The sequence below is a fragment of the Actinia tenebrosa genome, unplaced genomic scaffold, assembly GCF_029948245.1.
Source record: "Actinia tenebrosa isolate PJP-AT-01 unplaced genomic scaffold, QUT_ActTen_1.0 PGA_scaffold1__47_contigs__length_23844297, whole genome shotgun sequence".
NCBI lineage: Eukaryota > Metazoa > Cnidaria > Anthozoa > Actiniaria > Actiniidae > Actinia > Actinia tenebrosa.
In genome coordinates this window covers 4,087,802-4,110,998 of record NW_028292578.1, presented here as the reverse complement: position 1 = coordinate 4,110,998, position 23,197 = coordinate 4,087,802, and the positions used below count along the sequence as shown (strand labels likewise).

General features: G+C 38.0%; 1 protein-coding gene and 1 long non-coding RNA gene across 2 annotated transcripts in view; one reads left to right on the top strand and one right to left on the bottom strand.

Annotated features, from left to right (window-relative positions):
• Positions 1 to 58: 58 nt before the first annotated feature.
• The window catches only part of LOC116294242 (calcineurin-binding protein cabin-1), a 39,500-nt gene continuing 16,361 nt past the window's right edge, over positions 59 to 23,197 (bottom strand). Inside the window, exons 24-55 of the mRNA XM_089033346.1 lie at positions 23,062 to 23,155; positions 22,528 to 22,580; positions 22,133 to 22,219; positions 21,224 to 21,310; positions 20,735 to 20,841; positions 20,007 to 20,085; positions 19,332 to 19,426; positions 18,848 to 19,045; positions 18,225 to 18,321; positions 17,523 to 17,588; positions 16,328 to 16,360; positions 15,861 to 15,959; positions 15,697 to 15,751; positions 15,201 to 15,288; positions 15,051 to 15,113; positions 14,102 to 14,213; positions 13,169 to 13,221; positions 12,384 to 12,438; positions 12,092 to 12,145; positions 10,824 to 11,024; positions 10,226 to 10,315; positions 9,592 to 9,769; positions 6,893 to 8,724; positions 6,258 to 6,371; positions 5,644 to 5,678; positions 4,983 to 5,111; positions 4,615 to 4,657; positions 4,110 to 4,166; positions 3,527 to 3,610; positions 3,217 to 3,267; positions 1,020 to 1,112; positions 59 to 879 (exon numbers count right to left, since the gene is read on the bottom strand). Coding sequence (XP_088889472.1) covers positions 130 to 879; positions 1,020 to 1,112; positions 3,217 to 3,267; positions 3,527 to 3,610; positions 4,110 to 4,166; positions 4,615 to 4,657; positions 4,983 to 5,111; positions 5,644 to 5,678; positions 6,258 to 6,371; positions 6,893 to 8,724; positions 9,592 to 9,769; positions 10,226 to 10,315; positions 10,824 to 11,024; positions 12,092 to 12,145; positions 12,384 to 12,438; positions 13,169 to 13,221; positions 14,102 to 14,213; positions 15,051 to 15,113; positions 15,201 to 15,288; positions 15,697 to 15,751; positions 15,861 to 15,959; positions 16,328 to 16,360; positions 17,523 to 17,588; positions 18,225 to 18,321; positions 18,848 to 19,045; positions 19,332 to 19,426; positions 20,007 to 20,085; positions 20,735 to 20,841; positions 21,224 to 21,310; positions 22,133 to 22,219; positions 22,528 to 22,580; positions 23,062 to 23,155 — 5,232 coding nt within the window. The 3' untranslated portion in view covers positions 59 to 129. The remainder of the gene's footprint in view (positions 880 to 1,019; positions 1,113 to 3,216; positions 3,268 to 3,526; positions 3,611 to 4,109; positions 4,167 to 4,614; positions 4,658 to 4,982; positions 5,112 to 5,643; positions 5,679 to 6,257; positions 6,372 to 6,892; positions 8,725 to 9,591; positions 9,770 to 10,225; positions 10,316 to 10,823; positions 11,025 to 12,091; positions 12,146 to 12,383; positions 12,439 to 13,168; positions 13,222 to 14,101; positions 14,214 to 15,050; positions 15,114 to 15,200; positions 15,289 to 15,696; positions 15,752 to 15,860; positions 15,960 to 16,327; positions 16,361 to 17,522; positions 17,589 to 18,224; positions 18,322 to 18,847; positions 19,046 to 19,331; positions 19,427 to 20,006; positions 20,086 to 20,734; positions 20,842 to 21,223; positions 21,311 to 22,132; positions 22,220 to 22,527; positions 22,581 to 23,061; positions 23,156 to 23,197) is intronic.
• Positions 12,812 to 14,377, top strand: LOC148909718 (uncharacterized). The gene is made up of 2 exons (XR_016120319.1): positions 12,812 to 13,266; positions 13,953 to 14,377. It is a non-coding gene; the product is annotated as an uncharacterized LOC148909718 (long non-coding RNA).

Here is a 23,197-nt window from a genome sequence, read left to right as displayed (position 1 = left end):
GCCGGAAAGTGGTTGAACAAAGGAAAATATCTGACAATCGAGTAGTCGAAAAAAAGAATTTAGTTCACTAAGTGATTTATTATAGTTTTTATTTCACTAGTCACTTTTTCTTTAGAAGCACTCATTTCATTACTGCTGGTCATCAAGACTCACAGGTTCAGTAAAGGATGGGTCTTTATCTAAAGACAAAGGCGATTCTTGTTTAGCATTTTCGTCTAAAGCAGAATCCAAAGATTTCGCTGTCAATGTTAACGAAACCTTGGATTGGGAACATTCTGCGACGGCAGATATCAAGCTGTCCGATTCAAACGCCTTTTGTATTTCTAGAGGAGAAGCCTCTGCTTTCGGAAAAGTCTCTGGAATGTCTACGGAAGGCTTCGTGTATATTGTCGAACCGATTCCGGATTGCTGCTGATTGGGATCCAAATGTTTTGTAAGTATACCTGAGCCAGTATCTTTGCTTGATGTTTCTTGGTTAAATCTCGTGGTACAAACATCTTTAGTTTCTTTACTAGTTTCTTTGGATACATTTTTCGATCCCAATGTATTGATAGTGGAACAAGTAAACCGCTCTAGTGGTTCAGTCGGTGCTTCAGTAAGAGACACGCTCCTCTCATTTGTTTTGGATAAAGTATTCTTGATCGCCACAGCTTCAGACTCTATTTCCTTTTCCTTTGTTGCTTTACCAGATATTCCATTACTCTCCTTCGCTTCTTTTTGGAGAGAAGTCGTGTCTGGTTGGTCCTTCGATGCTGCTGTTTTGCTGACGTCACGTGGCTCTGACATTACTATGTCGTCAGATCCGAAAGCATTGTCGATCTGACTATCGACTGATGAATCTGCAGGGGTCTGGTGAGCCGTTGTTGAAGTAGAGGAAGTCTGAATGACATAAAACAATAAATAATAAAAAACAAACAAACAAACAAAAAACGGCGGTGTTGGCGCCGTTAAACATGAATACATTTCTAAATTTCCAACGGGTTAGTTATCTTAATCAAAGATGAAGCGAGAGATTATACCTGTGGTTTTGAACTTTGTTGGCAGAATCTTATTGCTCTGTCCAAGACTGAAGGCTGTGACTCTCCACCGCTTTGTAAGTCTGTGATGTCAGGCTGTAGAATGAAATTTTGAATTGCAGTGAGCTTGTTTTGTGTTGTCAAAACATGCAGTCATGGGTTGGGGTGGGTTAACGTGATGAGACGTGTCAGTAAGAGCAGTATCATAAGCAATGTCAGTACTTTATATCTATATTCATATTATGTTGCAGAAGATATTCTTTTATATACAGTCAATTCAAAAAATATTGTCGTCGACTAACTGAAGCCTACGCGACTGGACCGAAAGGAACTCTAGGTAATAAACATTGAAGCCGAGTTGACTCCATAATTTTATCTGACTAGTTATGCCTGGTTTACAGCACGAACCTTCGTAGGCGAGCGGGAAGTGACATTGAAGGAGACGGTTTTTTTAATGCCTTCATATTTTTGGAATTGTGAACTGAATCACTAACTACTTTGTTTTCCTTTCCCTAAACCCGAAGACATGCATTTGATGGATTGTTTCTCGCCATTATTATCTTATTACTAGCGGGAACAATTCATTCAGAACGAATATTTAACCGCTTCAGTAATTTTTACCCATATCCCTTTCGGTCCAGTCGAGTAGGCTCTGTGACATAATATGCTAAGATAATTTTTTGATTATAAAAGGCTAGGGATTTTAAAGAAAATAGTCTTCGACGGAAGTTTTCATTAGCTTTTTCTCTTCATAAATATTGCCTGTCCTAAAATCTTCTAAGATCATCACGAACCAAACTATGATAGTCTAAAGTCAAAATGTTTAATAGGCCATTTCAAAAACGAGTTGGGGACTGGGTCGAGTTTCACCTTGCAAGTGCTTATGGAATCGTTACTAGGGACAGGATTCGCCTAGGTGCCTTCGATCTCTTCCAAATTCTTCTAGTGAATCGAACTGTTAACCATCGTAAACAAAAACGCCAAAGTATAACTGCTGTGTGTCAGGATGTAGCAACAGCCATAGGAACCAAGCTCCAGAATTCAAGTTTTATTGCTTGCCAATGGACTTAGAACTGCGTAAAAAATACGATCATTTTTCTCATTCGAAATGCCATCATCTGCCATCTATCTTTCCATGGACTGTACAAAAAGAATGATGAAGAGAGATCACTAAATCTAGCGATCATTTGATTTGTATTTATCGATATCAAACCTAGTTTGTTGTCGTCGTTGTTTCGTCAAGCCCTTTTTGATGTTGTTCATTTTACTTCTCAATCTCTGCAGTTCACTTTTATAGAATCCATTTTCTTGTTGAAGTACTGTAGCTTCTGTTCCTTTTGGCGTTTTTTGTTTTCTTTTTCGGCATTACAAGAGCATGGTAAATCTTTTTGAGTTGCAGTAGAAGTAAGAAAAACTGGCTCTTGTTGTTGCTGTTTGATTCCCATGGCAACATGTTCAGCGTCACTCGATTTCTTTCTCTTACGTTTATGCTTTTCTATGTCTTTCTCGCCATGGAAAGATAGATGGCAGCATAGTTAATAAATATTAACTATGATGGCAGATGAGTTCGGTTCAATTTCTCTGATCTCCGCCTTGAGAAAAATGATCGTATTTTTTACGCAGTTCTAAGTCCATTGGCAAGCAATAAAACTTGAATTCTGGAGCTTGGTTCCTATGGCTGTTGCTACATCCTGACACACAGCAGTTATACTTTGGCATTTTTGTTTACGATGGTTAACAGTTCGATTCACTAGAAGAATTTTGAAGACATCGAAGGCACCTAGGTGAATCCTGTCCCTAGTAACGATCCCATAAGCACTTGCAAGGCGAAACTCGACCCAGTCCCCGACTCGTTTTTGAAATGGCCTATTAGAGTACGAATCACTTTTTTGCTGTCATTTTGATCCGTTTTTGGCGCCAAATGTCCGGTCCTTTTTTGTGTTTGCCTCACTAATTGCAGCGATCGCAGCAATCAAATGGAAACTTCAGATAGCTACGATCACTGCGATCATAGAAACACGTTTTTGAGCGATCGCAGCGATAGTAGTGATCGGAGGAATTCAAATATAAACCTTAAAAGTCTATGGCGGATTACGCATAATCTACTATAAAGGTATTCAAACAATACCAATCAACTATTCCACTGACGACGGATAATTAAAGCTGATATCTTTAGGACAACAAGTCATTGTTTACTTACTACTTTTTCTCTGTACATTTCGAAGGCCTTTACTACCAGATTTTCAGATATCTAAAACATATACACAAGGTTTTTAAAGTCATAATAAATGCATTTTAGTATGTATTTTTGTCCAACTTCTATTTACGAATCAACTTCTAGTAAATTTCATTTTAAATGACTAGCCTGCGTTTCTTGGCTGCCTTGTGTTGTTGCCCTTAGCGCCAGCCCCCCTCCCCTTCTCTCCTAGGCAACAACCGCAGACCACCGAGTAACACAGGCTCCAAGTTAATGATTTACTGCCTGCCATAAATCAGATAGTAATAAACACCTTTGCAGTCCCCTCGTATTTTTGTGCGATTTTCCAACATTCGTAGGCATCGAACAACAGCTGTGATAAAACCGCAGGCTCGACCTAAGCAATTAAAACAAATAGAGTGTGTGCAACCATGTGACTGATATATAAATAACGATGAAACAGCCGACATCTTGGTTGATTTAACAAGAGAAGCTAATGAGGAATGCTTTGTTATCAGCCAAGATGGCGGTAACATGCACCTGCTCTATTGATAACTCGAATATAATTTTTCAATCAAAATGTTCTTCATTTTTTATGAAAGACTATACATTTAACCCTCGCCTCCAGGGAAAGTTCATAATGCTTTTGGACTGTTGTTAATAACTGAAGAAGCTATTTCTTCAGCTGAATAACTGAATGGGTCTTAGATGTTGGGTTATAATAGTTAGAGGGTTTATGGAAAAGACCCCTTGCAGCAAGTCGGAATGCATCTTAATTTGGAGGACATAGGTTTCCAATTGTCAGAAGATTGAAATTCTTTTGTTTTGTTCTCAAAATTGAGCTCCATTGACGTCACATGCAACGGGTATATACTAGAATCATTGGGTGTTATTACCTGAGCATCTTGTGATTCTACCCGCTTTGCCATGATCTCGACAGAAAAGTCACAGGCCTTTTGGTAAACGACAAAGAAAACAATAAACAAACAATCAAACGGAAAAACGCCGGGAATTCATGCGGAAGGACAGACCGACCATGAACCACCTTTTATTATTTTATACTATTAGTATAAATGTTATAAATTAGTTGCTAATAACTAGTAATAATCATAATAATATATGATACAAAAGTGTAAATTGTGGAAGAAAGTTTGATATATACTAGTAATACTACATAGTGCAAAAGAGGTTTGCACCATCACGTGTCGGCGCCCACAATACAGCTTGGACTGTCTGTGGTTAGATGCAGAATAAAATCCCTTTGCTTTCGGGAATTGAGTTTTTTCTCATGTAAAACGATTGCATTGTTCCTGCCCCCTGTCATGGCTGCCATCACGCGATGGTGCAAAGCCTCTATACTGTGAACTATGAAGCTCCATTTAAAAATAGAGAAATATTTACCTTTTTGGAAAGAAAGTGTCGTTCGTTGTCACGAAGATATTTTCTGGAGAAAAGTTTATTAAATATCATCAGTTGCAGAAGAAAGCAGAGAATGAGAAGGCAATTCTTCTTGACAATAAACTGTTACTAACAGTGGTACCTCTATTAAAAATACACCTTCAGGACCTCTGATTTCCGCCAAATCAGTTAAGGTTTGTTGTAAAGTAAAAAAATGTGACATCTGTATTACAGGACCATAACCAAAATATATTGTGGCAATTTATAATATAATTGTTGAATGTGTACATGCAAACACTTCTTTACATAACAATGCCATATTCCAGCAACCTTTTCTAAGCAGGTATAAAAAAACTAGGAAAATTTCTTACTTTCCTGGCTCGGGTGTCCTGTGCAGCAAGTTAGAGATGCTTATTAGAGTGTCCCATTCATTGACGTCTCTTAGTACTTGTAATAAGAGGTCCACCGACTTGTGTGTGTGAGTACAGAAGCTACCGGGACTGAATTAACAAATAAAAATGCTCAGACAGACAGAAGATTAGGCAAATGAAACAAAGGTATATAAACGATATAAAGAAAAGGAACTGAAATGAAAAAAAAAAAGGAAAAAACAAGAAAACAAGAAACGGAAACAGGGAGTAGAAAACAACAACAAAACAAAACAAACAAACAAAACAATAAAAAACGAACAAACAAAACAATTAAAACAAATTTGAAACAAAGCAGAAAAGAGAATACAGAAACAAGAAATAAAAGGAAATGGGAAATAAAATAAACAAATACAATAAAAACAAAAACAAACAAACAAAACAAACAAACAAACAAAAACAAACAAGCAAAAAGCCCACGGGATAACGTGAATCCGGCAGATTGTCGTAGAGAAAGGCAGAGGAAATTCATCGTACAACTAATCCTATGCTTTGTTCCAGCTATAAAATCTAAAAAACGTTTGAAACTGATACAACCAAAAAAAGCACCCGCCACTTTTACAAACTCAAAATGGCAAACTAAATAAGAACAAGCTCTTTGTACCGGTCAATATCTTCTTCGGGTATCCTCCAGAATGCCTGCAAGAGAATAAAGATGGAAAAGCAAATATTATATTAAAATGAAATCATTTTAAACTTATTTGAGATGCAGCTTTCGTGCAAAAGGCAAGCTTGCATAAAAATTTAAATATAGAATCAACCTTTTAGCAAGCAAACAAACATTATTTTAATTAAGCAAAACTTTAAAAACGTTTATGTTTGTAAGTTTAACTCTATCGTGCTCTACAGCTTTTAGAGTATTTTTATGCGAGCATTGGCCTGTTGTTATATACGTAGACTTGAAGCTAGCTTTGAAGTAAATACGGAAAAAAACAAAAACAAAAAAAAAAACAAAAACAAAAACAAAAAAAATCCAAAAAAAACAAAAACAAAAAAAACAAAAACAAAAAAAACAAAAACTAAACAAAACAAAACAAAAAAAAAAAAAAATAAATAAAATAAAATAAAATAAAATAAAATAAAATAAAATAAAATAAAATAAACAACAACAACAACAACAACAACAACAACAACAACAACAACAAAACGGGTCCGCCGAAAACACTCTGTCCCGGCGTTTACTGAGGGATTACAACTTTGTTTTTTCCATTTACTCACAGAAAACATATTGGTCTTGCTCTTTTCGTTGAACAAGCCTTGATGCGGATTTCGCTGCAGTTTTGCCTTTCCTGTATTTCCCCCCAGCAACAAGGCTCTACTTAACTGAAGATCCTAAAAAAATCAAATCATGTAGAATAAGATTAATTCTTTTGCACAAAACATTCGTGTTAACCCATCGCATAAAAGATGCAACAGCTTTTTTAAATGCTTATTAAACACGCTGCAGTTTGAATCATGCAGACTGACGAACGAAAGAAAGAAGACAAACGATCGATGAAACGAAGGAAATAACGAACGAGCGAGCGAGCTAGCAAAAGCATCTGTACAAGCGCAAACAAGCAAGCGGATGAACAAACAGATCGACAAAGAAGCTACTGGTGAGTGACCAAGCATGCATGCAGAAATACAGAACTAAATTTAAACTGTAGCTGTGCGAAAGGATTATAAACAAAGGAGGAATAATCAGGTTTACAACCAAAACAGCCTACTGAATTGCCCCCTTACGCACCCCCCCCCCCCCCCCCCCACCAAAATAACAAACAAACAATTGCGCTTTGTTTGTTTCTACCTCGTGTAAAATTACTTAACTCGCGCAGTGAGCACTTTTACAACTGAGTCAGCTAGAAACTAACCTTGTGATATGGGGATACATAATACACATTCGCTAGTCTGTATCGAGACTTGTGATGCTGAGGGAAACGAAGGAGACAGTGCTCCAGTCCATGAATGCAAACATCGATCAATTCACGCTGAACAATTTTTTGCTCATCGGTCAGCGGTTTCTTGTCCTTGACTATGCTTTGCGCAGGAATGCATTGATTGGTTACCAAGCTCTCTTCTTTGTCTGTCTTAGATTCCTTACCCACATTTCTTATTTGAGAGTCATTTTCAAAACGTTTGCTGTTGCTGCCATTCGAAACAAGAGGGGTTTCTTCACGCGATTCTTTAGGAGCTGTCACCGACTCTTTATCCTTGGATTGACTTCTTAAAATATCCTTTGATTCGCCAACTTTGTCTTCTTCAGCACTTGCAGAAATTTCTCTCGTGTCCTCCAAAGCTTCTTTCCCTACGCCAGACTCGTGTATCGTTTCATTAGACATTAATGTTGTATCCTTCGGATGAATCTTCTTCAAGCCTTCCTTTTCAGGTTGTGATTGAGAAATATCCATTGGAATAGCTGGTGATAGCTTTTCAACAGTGTCTGATATATTTGTTGATAATTCAGGCCTTTTTGTAACCTTTGTGTTTTCCATTTCCTCGTCTTGCTCGTCAGTAATTTTCTTTGTATCCATTGGCACGCCCATTTCGTGCATTTCAGTCTCCCCTGGATAAAACTTAGACGAATCCACAGACTCCATTTCTTCTTTGCTTGATTTTACTTTGAGCAAATCTTTCGAAATATCTTCCTGGCCAATCTGCTTAACACGATCAAAATCCTTAACGTCTTGCATCGATAACTCTTTTGAATTCTCTGGTGTACATGTTGGGTTTGCCATTTCAAAATCCTGTGCATAAGCGTGTTCTTTTGATATTTCTGATGTACCCTTCAGCAATACAGGGGTCCTCGCAGGAACGTCTACCGCAACTTCTTTTTGCGTGTTTGGTTTATCGTAAGATGACAACGACTTGGATTTACAAGTTTCTGTGTCCTCTATTCCAGACATCCCTTCAACGACTTCTAAAATGTGAGAGTCCGGCTTAGATCCAGGTGTGTCGTCTTTAGAAATTTGTTGAGAAACATTTGATTTTACCGGCTGAGCCACTTCAGTCTCGGTTCCTTTCAAACCGTTGGTATCGTCTGGTTGCTTAGCAACGTTACTTGCAACCAGTAATGCTTCTTTTTCTTCCACTTCCATCTTTTCTTCTATTTCTTCCTCCTGTTTAATCGACTCACTGACACTACCACTTTTCCCAACTTCTTCATTCTTTGATTCTTTGGTAAGAGCATCTGCAAAAGGATTATTAGATACACTCTTATCTTTCGTAACATTACCATTGTCATCCTCTATTACAGATTCTTGCGGTTTGCGTAACGTAGATTCTATGGGTTCTGTTATTAAAGAACTTGGAATATTTTCTTTGACATCTTTGCTTGGTTCTTTTTTAAGTTTCTCATCATGGGGCGGTTGCTCCTGTAACAATTTGCTAGTAACTGCTGCACTTTTTTCTTCTGTCATCTCCATTGCAGGCGTCACTTCTCTAGGTTCTTCCAACCCATCTTTGTCTTTTTGTACTTGTCCTTGTAACTGGCTGTCGCTCACAACATCATCGTTATCTTTCGAAGCTGCTTGTGCTAGGCCAGATTTTTCCGCCCTAACGTCTTGTTTTACGTCAAATGAGACCTGCATTGCTGTAGGTACAGTTGATTGACTTACGGGAGCAGTTGAAGTGTCTATTTTAGTTGAAGCAAGGAATTCGGAGGACAATTCAAAAACTCCTTTATCCGGTTCTATGGCATTGGTTTCTGAAGGAAATGAAAAAAAAAAAGAATAAGAAAATATATAATAAAAAAGTATAACATTAAACGAATGTCCGTAAACAAACTCAAGTACTTTTGAAGGTTAAGATGATAATAATGACGATAAATAATAACGAAGATGATGATGATGACGCTTATGTTGGTGCTGTTGATGAAACCGTTGAGGATGAATATGATAATGAACACGATGATACCGATTATCATGGTCATAATGATGTTGACGATAATGATGATAACGGTAGTGATTAGGATAGCAGAGACCTAAAGCACGACGTTCTTGCAAGGTAACGCAAACCTTAAACTGCAGCTCGGCGTTAGGCGTTTTCTGTCAAACTTTCGAAACACAGCAAGGCGTCATAACCAAGTCGCTGCTGCAACAGCCGCCATACTGAATTACATTGATACTGAGTGTTTCTCCATGTTTACGGGCGTAATTCTGAGGTTGCTTTCTAGCGGTTAGTGGTCAACGCTAATCCTGATGCTAAAGCTCTCTATTGATGATATCGGTGGTGATGATGATAATCTGGTGATGTGATTACGATGATACTGGTGGTGGTGGTGGTGATGATGATGATCTGGTGTTGTGATTATGATGATGATACTGGTGGTGGTGTTGATGAGGTTGATACTGGTGATGGTGATGATAATACTGATGGTGGTGGTGGTGATGATGATACTGGTGGTGGTGGTGATGATGAGGTTGATAGTGGTGATAGTGATGATGGTGATGATGATACTGGTGTTGGTGGTGATGATGATTATGGTATTTGTAATTAAGAATATATATGTTAAAGAAATATATTGCTACATGCAGAAGGAAATAATTGCCTAGTACGAGGTTATATGACTTACCGGAAGCAGTCGACTCGGATCGGAAGGCAATAGAATGACCTCCATCTATATCATACTCATGGCTAAAGAAAGGACCTTTGGCAGCTCGCTGTAGATACTTCTCAAGTATCTCCTTGTTTACGTCCGGAAACTCGTTGAGAAGTAGTTTCAGAACTGAAACATGTACACGGTAATATACCTAATGAAGAAAAAACTCACTGAGAAAAAAATTAACCAAGATGGCGGTAATGACGTAACATCCACCTGCTCTATTATGTATCATGTTGTACACTAAACCATATCACTCGACCCCGACTGGTTGGCAGCAGTACACATAAACATTATTTGTACTCCCTGAGAGAACCTATTACTCGCTGTGGGAAACACGCGCGCACACGGCTAACAGCGACAACTTAAAGGTAAAAAAAAAAATGATGGAAAGGACGTATTAATTTTTTCATTTCAAATAAACAAAAATATTACACGTACTAATTAATTACGAATTATACTCAAGGTCGTGCGATTTCCTATGCTCATTCAATATTTTCCCCAAAAATTTTATATATCGCTCATAATTCTTTTTTTTTTTTAAAATTAGCAACTATACTTTGGTATATTGCAACAACTAGTAGATACACCAACAATGTTGAAATACCTCCAACGCCTCTAGCACGTGATCAGGTGGACTGTAAAAAGGAATCTTCCTTGGATAATTGGCAATGTCTTCATCTAAATGCCTTGACGACTAAGAAGGAAAAAGTAATTGACTGTAATAAAAAAATAAATAGACAGATGGATGTATGGAAAGATATAAGTGAGGAAGAGAGGGAGGAAATAGAAAAAGGAAATCAATGTAATACAGTAAAACCTGCATAAAAAACAACAGTGGATTAAGAACCACCAAGGCTGAAACATTTAGCAAATAAAGCACCAAAAAAAAGAAGCAATTCAGCCTGACAAACGAGACAGGTTTTTATGTGAAAAATGATTGCTCACAAGGTACCAAATATATATGAACCATTACAGCCATACTAAGGAAAATAGTGGTCCTTTTATGTGGGTTTTACTCTATTTGAAGGTGTGATTGAAAAAGCGAATGCGTGGAAATATGAATCAGGGAAGAATACTGATAGGTTGGTACCCAGGGGGAGAGGCCCTAATAAAAGAATAAGAGAGAGGGAGAGAGGGAAGGGGGGGGGGGGGGGATTCCTGAGTTTTTACAGTTCATTATTGAAACAGCTTTTTGTTAACACCTTTTCGTAATGTTCTAGATATATCTCAGGGGACTTCCTAAGCTTCTCAGCAATCTTGCCCAACATGTAGTGATGAAGCCAAGCTTCACTGTCATCCATTCCAAGAGCTCTGGTGAAGATCTCCTCGGAAAGGACAAGCATCTCTTGTTTACGTTGACTTAACGAAGAACGTGTGTCTAGTGACACCTCTTCTTGATCAAACTATAATGCAAGTATAGTAGTAATAAATTATGCGTTCGGTGTGTATATATAATGAAGTAGAGAGAATAAGAGAAAAATATCAAATACCCTTGGCCGGATTCGAACCCACGTCTTCGGTATTCTAGTCCGATGTGTTAACCACTTCACTACAAGGACCAACCACGCTGGTAACGCAGCCGGAATATGAAATGTAGGGGAGGATCCCAGAGCGATATTTTTTCTGGGATCTGGGATCCTCACGAATACCCTACATTTCATATTCCGGCTGCGTTTCCAGCGTGGTTGGTCCTTGTAGTGTAGTGGTTAACACATCGGACTAGAATACCGAAGACGTGGGTTCGAATCCTGCCATGGGCATTTGATATTTTTCTCTTATTCTCTCTACTTCATTATAATGCAAGTAGATTATTATTTATTTTATTTCATCATAATCAAGCGATCAACACAGTCCAAGACGTCTGGATTAGGACATCCGTATGATGAAATGTGCAGTAGTCAAAATTATGCTAAGTTTATTTTATCGTTTGATTCACAGAAACCAAAAAACCCAGACGTCCTGGGCTGCGTTGTCGCATTGATATGAAAATGGATGGAATTGGCAAATTTAATATCGTAAAGACGCGATCATCATTACAAAATCTCGCTCATAGATGATTCCACAAGAAGCCTAATTTAATTCTTACCTAAGTTTTGTTTCGGAGAGTTTCGGAGAGGAGGAGGCGTAAAGGTGAAGAAGGAGATAGTGAAGGGTTTTAGTACTACTCTTCCCAGTAGACCGAGGTAGTCGTGATTTTTTAATCGCCTTCGTAGCGTCTGTTATGTTATCCGCAAGTACATTTCAAATTAACCACGTGATGCCAATGTTGTACCACGAGGACAAGTTTTTTACACCACGTGATTAAAACTTGACTGAATTTTGATCACGTGGTGTAAAAAACTTGTCCTCGTGGTACAACATTGGCATCACGTGGTCGATTTGAAATGTACTTGCGGATAACATAACAGACGCTACGAAGGCGATTAAAAAATCACAACTACCTCGGTCTACTGGGAAGAGTAATAATTACCTGCTTTAGCTGTCTTGAGGCGTGAGAATGGAGGAAGTAACACAACGAACCATACTATAAGAATAATACACAGTTGAGAGTTAAGTAATTAAAGAAAAAATATAGACCAAATGAAAGAAAGCAAGAAGCAAGGAATCAAGAAGAGAAAAAATCAACAAATAAAAAGAGCTTAAAAAAGACTGATAAAAAAAAGAATAGGATTGTTGAGTTGTGAATGAGTGAATCGTTGGATAACCCTCATTCATATTTGCTTCTTACTAGTGCATTTGTTTATTTTTTTAAATTCAAGTACCTCTTCCAGGATACTGCTATTGGTGCTGTCGGTTTCCATTGCTCTCTTAAAGCACCTACAGGTTGAAAAGTGTATTAAAAAAAGAGAAATCAACCTTGCAATGCTGCAATCAGGATGATGGCTTTTACGTTGCTTCTAAGCAAGGATCGACAACAATCTCTCAAAAATGGGGCATAGAAAACGCGTCTGATATCATATCAAACTAGAATTACAGTAACACACCGAAAACATCTTCATTATGTCTTCAACAACAGTGACGCAAATCAACAACAACAGCAACGACGACAACAGCAACAACAGCAACAACAGCAACAACGACAACAGCAACAACGGCAACAACAGCAACAACGACAACAGCAACAACGACAACAGCAACAACGACAACAGCAACAACAACAACAGCAACAACAACAACAGCAACAACAACAACAGCAACAACAACAACAGCAACAACGACAACAGCAACAACGACAACAGCAACAACGACAACAGCAACAACAACAACAGCAACAACGACAACAGCAACAACGACAACAGCAACAACAACAACGACAACAGCAACAACGGCAACAGCAGCATCGACAACAGCAACAACGACAACAGCAACAACAACAATAGCAACAACAACAACAGCAACAACGACAACAGCAACACCGTCAGCAACACCAACAACAGCAACAATAGCAACAGCAGCAGCAATAGCAACGTCGATAACATTAAAAAAAGCAACAACAAGAACAGAAACAAATGGACGATAAAGTTTAGATTGACAATCACCCTATTACCTCAAAGCAGCTACCGCATGTTTCTGTATAGGTCCTTCACTCTTGGGCTCACACTGTTCGGAAATCATGTGAAAACAAATTGGTGGTGAGAAAAAAAGGTGAGAATCGAAAGAGTCGCATAACGATGAGGTCTGGAGTGACAGAACCGTACTGAGCACGTCCAGAAAATTTCGAGCGCTGACACTTAGGTCCCGTTTACACTATCGATTTTTTGGCGATTTTTGCTGCGATTTTTTTTTTTTTTTTTTTGGCGATTTGTATAGGAAATCGCACGATCTCGAGTACAATTTGGAAATTAATAGACACGAGTAATGTTTTGAAAGTTCTTGTAATTGCACGAGCCTTTAGGCGAGTACAATTAAAGAACTTTCAAAACATTACGAGTGTCTATTAATTCCAAATTGTACGAGAAGATCGTGTGATTTTTTGTTTATAGTTCACTCAACAAAATTTCAGTAAAAAATGCGAAGCGACGCCGTTCATCTTTGTCTATTTGGCGACCGATTTCCAGTCCATCGTGCAACTGAAATGCATAAAAAAGATTAGTTCTTACGGCTTTAAAATTTCATTTATGCTTTTTAAGTACAAAATGATAGAAAATAATTGTTTTGACATTGTTTTGGCCGTGTTGCCATAGCGACTTAATTCGGTACTCCTACGGAGTACAATTAACGCTATAATTGTACTCCTCTCGACCAATCAGAGTCGAGTAATTTTGTTGAGTGTGCTATAATGTCCATAACGAATAATGGTAAAGAATTTACTTGTAAAGTTTTTTTTTCAGGATACCAAGATTTTCCTAGAAGAATGTCTCTTTTGAAGGATGAGACGAAAGACTTCATATTTCCGAAAATTGCCACAAAAATCGCAGCAAAAATCGCAGCAAAAATAGCCAGTGTTAACGGGGCTTTAAGGAGGCAGCAATGAACTCACCGCGTTTAGTTTACTTTCAAGGCGACTTTTCCTGATCAACGCCATGGCTGCCCATGAATCCGATCTGTTAGGCTGGACACAGATGTCGTGTGTGTAAAACTTGAGTGCTTTGCTGTCAAACAAATATAAGCCAAAATTACTAGTTGATAATGACTAGCAGTTACTGGTGTTAAATACAAGTGAAGAGGAGGGAAACTAAAACACCGTGAAAAACGTTAGCATATATTTATGACGGACGTTAGTCCTTCGTCGGAATAAAATAAATTCGTATACCTATTCAACCATCTCTCTTTCTCTCTCTTCCTATTCATCCTTCCCACTCATTTATTCGAAAATATACTGTCTTCCAATTGAAGATATAGAAATATAGATAAGTTATAGTGCTTGGGACCGAGGTTAATCAGGGCGAAAGCCCTTGGAATTAAATTCGGAAAAATTAATTTCCGACCTCGCTGGGGATCGAACCCACGACCTTCGGAATAGACCAGTTTCGAATTCCAAACTACCGCTGTGTTCCTTGATTACAGACTCATTTACTCAGTCTTAGCCTCGCATCAGTGTTTAAATATTCACAAATACCAACGGTAAAGTAAAGAATTCACAACTTCAACAATACAAACATTTTGAAACTCGACGGACCTTGACTGGAACACGTGAATATTCTGCACAAACTCGAGGCTAACCCTGTGCAAATGAGTCTGTAATCAAGAAACACAGCGGTAATTTGGAATTCGAAAAGGGTCTATCGTACTACCGATGCTCTACCAGCTGAGCTAGAGGTCAGACTGAGAGCAGGCCGGGGTGAAATAGATGTTAGGTCGCGGTAATTAGTGCTTGGGAACGAGGTTATTCTGGGCGAAAGCCCTTGGAATTAAATTCGGAAAAATTAATTTCCGACCTCGCTGGGAATCGCACCCACGACCAATTGTCTTCCAATTGGTAAACTAACCTGAATTCTTTGTTCTTGAAATAAAAATCAGCCAACAAATAGAAGAGCTCGCTGACCACAGGCCTAAGAATCCAAGGAAAGACAGTGCATATTTTTTTAATACCAATAATAAGCCCAGGAAGTTCAGGATGTTTCTAAGCAAAAACGTACCTCTTAACTGTTGCTAGATTCTCAGGGAGCTTGGGAACATCGTCGTTAACACCTTCCATAAAGGCCTGGACATTATCAAACGAAATGGCTGCAAACCAAAAATAATAATTCACGAATATGCAGTAACATGTATGTTGGTTGGGCTGGTTTAAACAAGCATTCTTATTCTGATCCTGAATAAACCGCTATCATGTGTTGATTGGTTCATATTATATAGATCGGTTTTAGTAACAATCCTCTGTTGATTGGTTCAAATTATACAGATCAGTTTTTGCAGCAATCGTGTGTTGATGACCAGGAAAAGTAACGATCACGGTGTAAAATTTACATCACCTTAGTGAACCAATTACACTAATAACGTGTGACATGGCACGATTGTGGGCACGGCACGGTACGTCAGTAGTACCACGTTTTCCTAGTCAAACCAAATATGCTCTAAAGTCCTGAAGCATATATATACTGTAGTACGAGAAGTCTGCTCCACATTAATATTTACCTTCTAATTCGTGTTGTGGTACGACGAGTGTGATGCGTCGCATCAGGTTTTGAACCTTGGGACAAAAATATTAACAATAATGAATATAACTATGATTTATGCAGATAAACATAGCTACATGTAGGTATTGATTCTCAGGCGTTATGTAAATAAACGATCAATACCTCTGTTGATATCGTGTTGGTTTTGGAGTCAAAGGTTGGTAGTTCAGGAGGCTTGAAATAGTTAAAGACTACAGCAGAGTTGCGCCAAGTTAAAGGAATCTAAAAAAGCAAATAGTAGCAACAGTATTATTGGTCTGAAATCATTTTGAAAATAAGAATAAGAGAATCGGCTACACTTAAAAAGGATCAGGGGAATGAAATTCTGATCGTAAGGCTGAAGATACAGAAACCAACCCACATTACATGGAATACCAAAATACCATTACTCTTGGTAAACGATCTTAAACGTGGGATATATATATCATTACAATTCAAGTTGCCCCTCCCCTCCCATACTGAAATTCCCGTTTTCTTCGCTTTCGTTGACAACAAGATTGTTGTTGAGACACTGAATGCATAATAAAGGAAAGAGAATTGTATTACGTATTATACATTTTAAAAAAATAAGAAAATAAAGTTGATCTTACCTGACATGAGTTGTGCTCTTGAAGTCCACGGAGCTAAAAAGATATGCCATGAGAAAAATTAATAATAATAATAATAATATAATAATATATATATTTATAACGCGCATATTTCATGCGGATATGTTCATATGCGCAGAAATTAACTATGCCATTTCAAATTAAATAAATTGGATAAAAAGAAATATAAATATAACATAATATAGTATAGTATAGAATAATATAAATATATAAAATAAATAAAATATATAGTAAATAGCAATAAAGATGTATGAAATTCTAAGTAAAAGCTAATTTAAAAAGGTATGTCTTGACAAGTGATTTAAATTTCCTGATACACAGTTCATTCCTGATTTCAACAGAAAGAGCGTTCCACAGTTTAGGGGCCGCAGATTGAAAAGCCCTGTCACCTAAAGTTTTTTTACATTTCCCACTAGCTGGATTTAGCAGAGTGCCCTTATGATTCCGGAGGTTATACCTAGAAACCTTACTTACTGAAACCAAATCAGATAAATATTGTGGTGCTAGCCCACGTAAACATTTAAATGTTAACAGTAGTATCTTAAAATGAATACGATATCTACTAGGTAACCAGTGTAAATCAAAAAGAACTGGTGTGATGTGGCAAAAACGAGGAAGCCCTACAATAACCCTGGCAGCAGAATTTTGCACTCTTTGTAACTTATTTACATGAATATCAGGAAGCCCATACAATAAACTATTACAGTAATCAAGTTTACTCAAAATTAGTAGGAGGGGATGGGGGTAGGGGGATGAAAAACAGATAAAATGGAGGGGAAGCCGAAAGGTCTACAATGACTAACGATGATACAAGGGAAATAAAGGGAAGAAAAACCAACAAACAGATTTATTCTGATAGACGGACGTCTGCGGCTACCCGCGAGAGTACCGGATGGCAAGCTTAAGTGACATTCGATGTTTAACCATTGAAATACAATTCAATAAGATAGATATTTTTACCATGGACATAACGTTCCCCATTACAGACCACGTCATTTTCTTGAGATTAAGATTCACTGTTTGAGTGATAATTTTTAAATATTCATGTGTTTTCTCGTGTGCGACCATTAAGAATTTTTTCTAGGGCCAAATGACACGTGGTCTGAAATGAGAAAATATTACTCCCGAGGTAAAAATATCTATCGATAACAAGCCACGACAATATGAGGCAAGACACCTTAGCTTTCTTGGACGGATGACCATACAAACACAGAAAACACTGCTCCAGGTCTCGTACTAGATCCTGTAATAAAGCAAGAGTATTATGGCCAAGTTAAAGGGTGAAAAATTTTCCTTTAATTTTTTTTTAAACGGTTTTGTGATACAAGTTTCAGGAAAAACTTAAATGTCTATGAAAATATTCAATCTTGTAAAACCTTGGCGAAAAAAAAAAAAAAAAAAAAAAAAATGAAACTTTATTACGAATAATCTGCTATAGAATGGTTCGACGTATGAAAATATTGCATTGTTCTTACCCTTCCTGCTGTGAAACTACTTTGTACGTTTTGTATCATCTAGTTCAGATTGTAATTGGTCAATTTAAAAGGCTAATGGACATAATACGCTGGGCCGGGTTGTTCAAAGCTGGATTAGCGCTAATCCAGGATTAACTCTATAGGTCTTATTAAGAGTTAACCCAGGATTAGCACTAATCGGGCTTTGAACAACTGGGCCCTGATTACTCGTGAGCCAGTGGCCCAAAACTACACATGCCAGATCAAGTTGTAATTTAGAAGTTGATTTTCATGGAGGGAGGAAACTCTGGAACTTAGAGAATACTCCCAATGCACAGGAGAGACCCAACAAGCAACTCAACTCCCCGTTGATTGGAGGTCTAAGGATGAAATCCCTTGTCAAATATTCATCAAATAACACTTACATCCCTCGAGGAAAAATTAGGTTTGGAAAGCTGTTCTCGTAACAAATCGACACAAAGCAGCAAGAATATTCCATCGTTGTTACAACACCAGCCTCTCCTGTCAATGAACACAAACGCGCTACTTAGTGATCATATAACAAAAAGGCCAACATAATACATACATATCGTAAAGACCTTGTATATCGATTGATAAGTTAATTAATGGGCGATTTGGCGGGAGATACTTCTTTACGAAGGAAAATAAAACGATCGTTTGTTTTGGGCTTTAAAACATCGGAATTAAATATTTAAAATATTAAATTAATTAAAAATATTTTCTCCTCTGGTTTTATATGTTTGTTGTTGTTGTTGTTGTTGTTGTTGTTGTTGTTGTTTTGGGGGGGGGTATGAGGGGGGGGCCTTCATTTAGAAGTTTATTCATCGATTGGTTTGATATAATTGTATTGGTCAGCTGAGAGTTCACTTAAAAACAAAACACGTGAACACAAAAAGATAACAACATACAAACAAACAAACAAACAAGCAAACAAAAGGAGAAAGAAAGAAAAAAAAAAAAGAAGAACCAACGAAAGAAAAGTAAAGAAATAAAGAAGACTATTAGGATTCCAAAATATTCTTTTTACCTTCCAAGATGATCATGCGCAGTCCGAAGGAAACGCAACGTATTTGACACCGCAGGCGCATCATTTGTTGAGCCAACAGCGTCAGTATTGTTGTCAGATATTCCACCGACGATAGGAACAGGACTGTCTACTGATGTTAGCACCGGGGTGTTGTGCTTTGGTGTCGGGTCAACTTCCATTTCTTCATCATTTTCTTTACTATAAATGAGATATGCTTTAGTGTTCAGTCAATTTTCATTTCCTTGTCATTTTCTTTAGTAAAAATTGAGAAATAAACGATAAATAAACGGGATGATGAGGAAACCTTTGCCGTAAACGCTAGAGGGGACATATATCTTCCCCTTACCCCCTTAATAGGGATATTAGACTCGCTACTAATTTCCTTTTGGGCAAGTTGACCAAAGCCGACGCCAAAGAGGGACTTACTCACAATCTAATATTGTAGGTATGGTAAAATGGTGTTTGGCTGGGCAAATAAACGTACCTTTTAATGATCTTACAAAGCAAAACCCAAGGAAAAGCCGAGGCTAATGGTGGCTCCATACTAACATCCGAAGAGTAAATGGATGCTTCGATAACCTGTATGCCAGTAAAAACAATGAAGATCCTTCATATTTTATGGAGTATTTCCGTTTGTTACAAGTGCAATTCACTCTAGATCTGTGAGTTGTCAATAACAGATTCTACAGCTGGTTCTGTTTGTGACTGGGATCCCTATTTTGAATCCTGGAACGAGGAAAGATTCCCTGCTAGCAGATAGTATTTTCCTTTTGCTTTGGTTGAGAGAGAAAAATAGACTCTGCCGAAGTAGGACGTTATTTCTGTCGCACATGCGTGGCGTAACTTAGCAACGCTGTCATGATTTTGACAGCCGCTCTCGTCAAACAATGTTTAGCGCCACGGTGTGTTATATTTGCTCATGCGCACTACATGTAATCGGTTAAAAACCGGTTTTAAAACTGGTTTTGTTCGTCCACGATGGTGGACGGCGGTGTATCAAAGGAAGCGCTCTACATCGGCAGAGTCTCCTTCCTCCCCGCCTGAAAGAAGGGAGAGAAAGAGAAGAGAGACTCTGCTAGCAGGGAAGAAGAAAGAAAGCAGGGAAGTAATCTCTATTTTATTTTCTAAATCAGCTAAAAGTTATGCGCTTTTAGAATACCTTGATAATATTGAGAGTAAGACTTTGGAGTTTAACTTGTGAGAAACCCTCCAGAATGGACTTCGATTCATCGATACAACTAAAAAGAAATCAGTTTTATATATGGAAAAAGTGAAATTTCTAAAACCAGGGGTGCTAACCATAACCAATGCGTTTGGTAATGGTAAGAAAAAGAGCGGGAAACTTGGATTTCCGACAAATGGTGCATATGTTTACCAGAAGAACCAAAAAGAGCGGCAAGAACTGATCACCTTAATCGGAAGACCGAGTTCTCTGGAACTTTCAATTCGGAATAACGAATGACATTTGTTTTAGTTTCCATTTGAAATTTCCGGTATTTCCGGGTAAATGGTAAGATCCGCCCAGATTCCTGAAAGTATGTTCACTCTCTCTCAGCCCCCCCTCACACACCCTCCTCCCTTAACTCACATACATACAAAAGCAACGAACCAAACAAATAAACAAACAAAAAATAAAACCACACACATAATGCACGCCCCTATAACTTACCAATGGATATAGGGACCAATGGGAATAGGGACCAATGGGAATAGTGACCAATGGGAATAGGGACCAATGGGAATAGGGACCAATGGGAATAGGGACCAATGGAAATAGGGACCAATGGAAATAGTGACCAATGGGAATAGGGAACACTGGTATAGGAGCCCACTGGATATCACTTTATTATCAATACAAAAATAACAAGTATGTTGAGTGATACTTACGTATTTACGCATTGGAAAAGTCGTAATAGAGTGGTGGACCAAGCTTCGCAGGGACTCATCTGCGATACCGCTTCATTCAGTGCGACTTCGGTGCATTCCAAACATTTCTAGATGTAAAACGATAAAAGATAATCAATTCCGGTCTATCAATTTTTTATTTCCTTTCTATTTCTTTACCCTACACCTAACATACTGCGCAGCCGTAACAGAACTTAAGGACGGCTACGTAGGAGGCTACCCTACACCTAGCCTACGATTCTGATCTATGGGGTCTTCGGGGAGGGAGGAGAGTAGGAGGAAGGGGAGGGGGACACCGCTACGCAGGCTTCCCTACACCTTCTCTACCCTATACCCTTTCTCTTTACTTGCTCTCATTATTTTTGTTTTGGTTATGTGTTACCCTGTTTTATTACTCCCCTTTTTCGCTTTTTTACCTTTCGTTCGTTTATACCTTTTGTCCCACATTTTCTCAACAAGAGAAATGCATACCTTGTAGTCTTTCAGCTTTATTAAGGAATCTTGTAACAGCAGTAGCTGAGCAGGACGTTCAGGTATCGACATACCAAGTTCACTAGCCTAGAAAATATATGAGGCATTCTTTTCTTAAAGTGCCTATGACACCTAACTCATTTTTTTCAGCATTGATATTACTTCAAGTGAATAGTTGAGTGGTAAAATAATTTTATATGATTTGAGTGCATCTTGAAGATATCGAGGTTTATACTTCCGATATGTTAATGATGTGATGTCATATGAGGCATTATCTGAGGCAGTGACACATCCTGTTTAAAAAAATATTCTTTTCTCATAGTAATAAGTGTTTCAATTAATAAATGATAAGAAATAAACACTAAATGCCTCCTTTGACGTCACATCATTAATGTACAATCAGTGTTCAAAATATTGATTTAGGTAACATAGGCACTTTAATAAAAGCAACGCCAGCAATGGAATTATAGCCACAAATAAAACAAATTCAGTAGTAACAAATATAAAGTAAGAAATGAAAAACTACGCATAAATAGATTTAGACAGAGTAATTTTCATCCAGGTAGAGGGAAAACCGGAGACTCCGGAGAAAATCCTCGAAGCACAGGAGAGAACCAACAAACAACTCTACTCACAGAAAAATAATCTTTGTAGGACTGTGAAGAACGCACAGTGCGGTGACGTGCCCGTGTTGAAGATTGATGACCAGTGTTTTCGCACAATGATTGGTTTAACGAAATTTACTCAACAAATACTACAACGAATCCTGTTTGCACTCACCATTACAAACGTCACGAAAGAAAAGATACGCGACACAAGCTTTCACTGAATGTCAGATAATGTATCAGATGTATAATACGTCCCTCGAGCCTATGAATTAAGATATGCTATGGTATTGTATTGCATTACCTTGGTTTTAGGCTGCGGCTGGTGTAGTGTAGGAATCAACAGCTGTACAACGTCTTCATACTGTCCCAGCTCATACAGACGATGGACCTAAAAAACGTTTTCACAAAATGTTAGAAAGTGAGTCTACAGTGGATTGATTCAGACTAACTTGCTAAATACAGACATACTGCTGATAGTAAAATAATAGCGTGATAGTATAGAGGCTTTGCAGCATCACGTGGTGGCAGCCATGACAGGAGGCCGAAACAATTGAATCTGGTCTAATCTAATTTACATGAGAAAGAATTCAGTTTCCCAAGGGAGAACGACTCTATTTTTATGCCTCCTTTCATGGCTGCCATCACGTGATGATGCAAAGCTTCTATTGGTGGCTAGTGCAATGGCTTCAAACTTACTTCTTCGAGGGACTGGCATCGCTGTAGTGATTCAAGTTTCTTGTGAACGTTTTCTAAAAAGCCAGCACACAATTAATTACTTTTTTTAAAGACTGGTAGTGGGGAGGGTGGTGACTAGAAGAATGATTACCCTCTACTCCCAGGGACGATAGTCCATTGTAGGTTACCTATTTCCGCCAAGTACCTTGCTAGGTACTTCAATAGCTGTGTCATGATTGAACTTTGGAAATGTAAGGTGAAGCTGCATATTACGATCAGTACGAGTATTTTGCTAGTTGGCCCTACCCCTATAATTGTAGCAGTTGTGCCAAACTGAATCTTAAAACTAAATGGAAGGTACATCTCTATATAAGGCACCTCTATATTTAGTAACAAGACAAAGTGTTAAGTGAGTAGAATACGCTAGAATTGTCACTCGAATATTCCATAAGGATTAGTGTGTGGGAAAATGTGTCTGCTGGCTAGCTTTTGTAAGATCATGCTTTCGCCGAATGGTACATAAAAACTATTATCCATATTCTATACTCGACTTACCAAGTGTAATATTATTATCAATCTTGCAGTTCACCAGCTTTACAGTGATTGGTTCAGCAAGTGGACTGACTTCGACTGCAAGAAGCTTAGTACACTAAACAAATAACATAGGATCACATAAGTAAAAAAGGGTTAA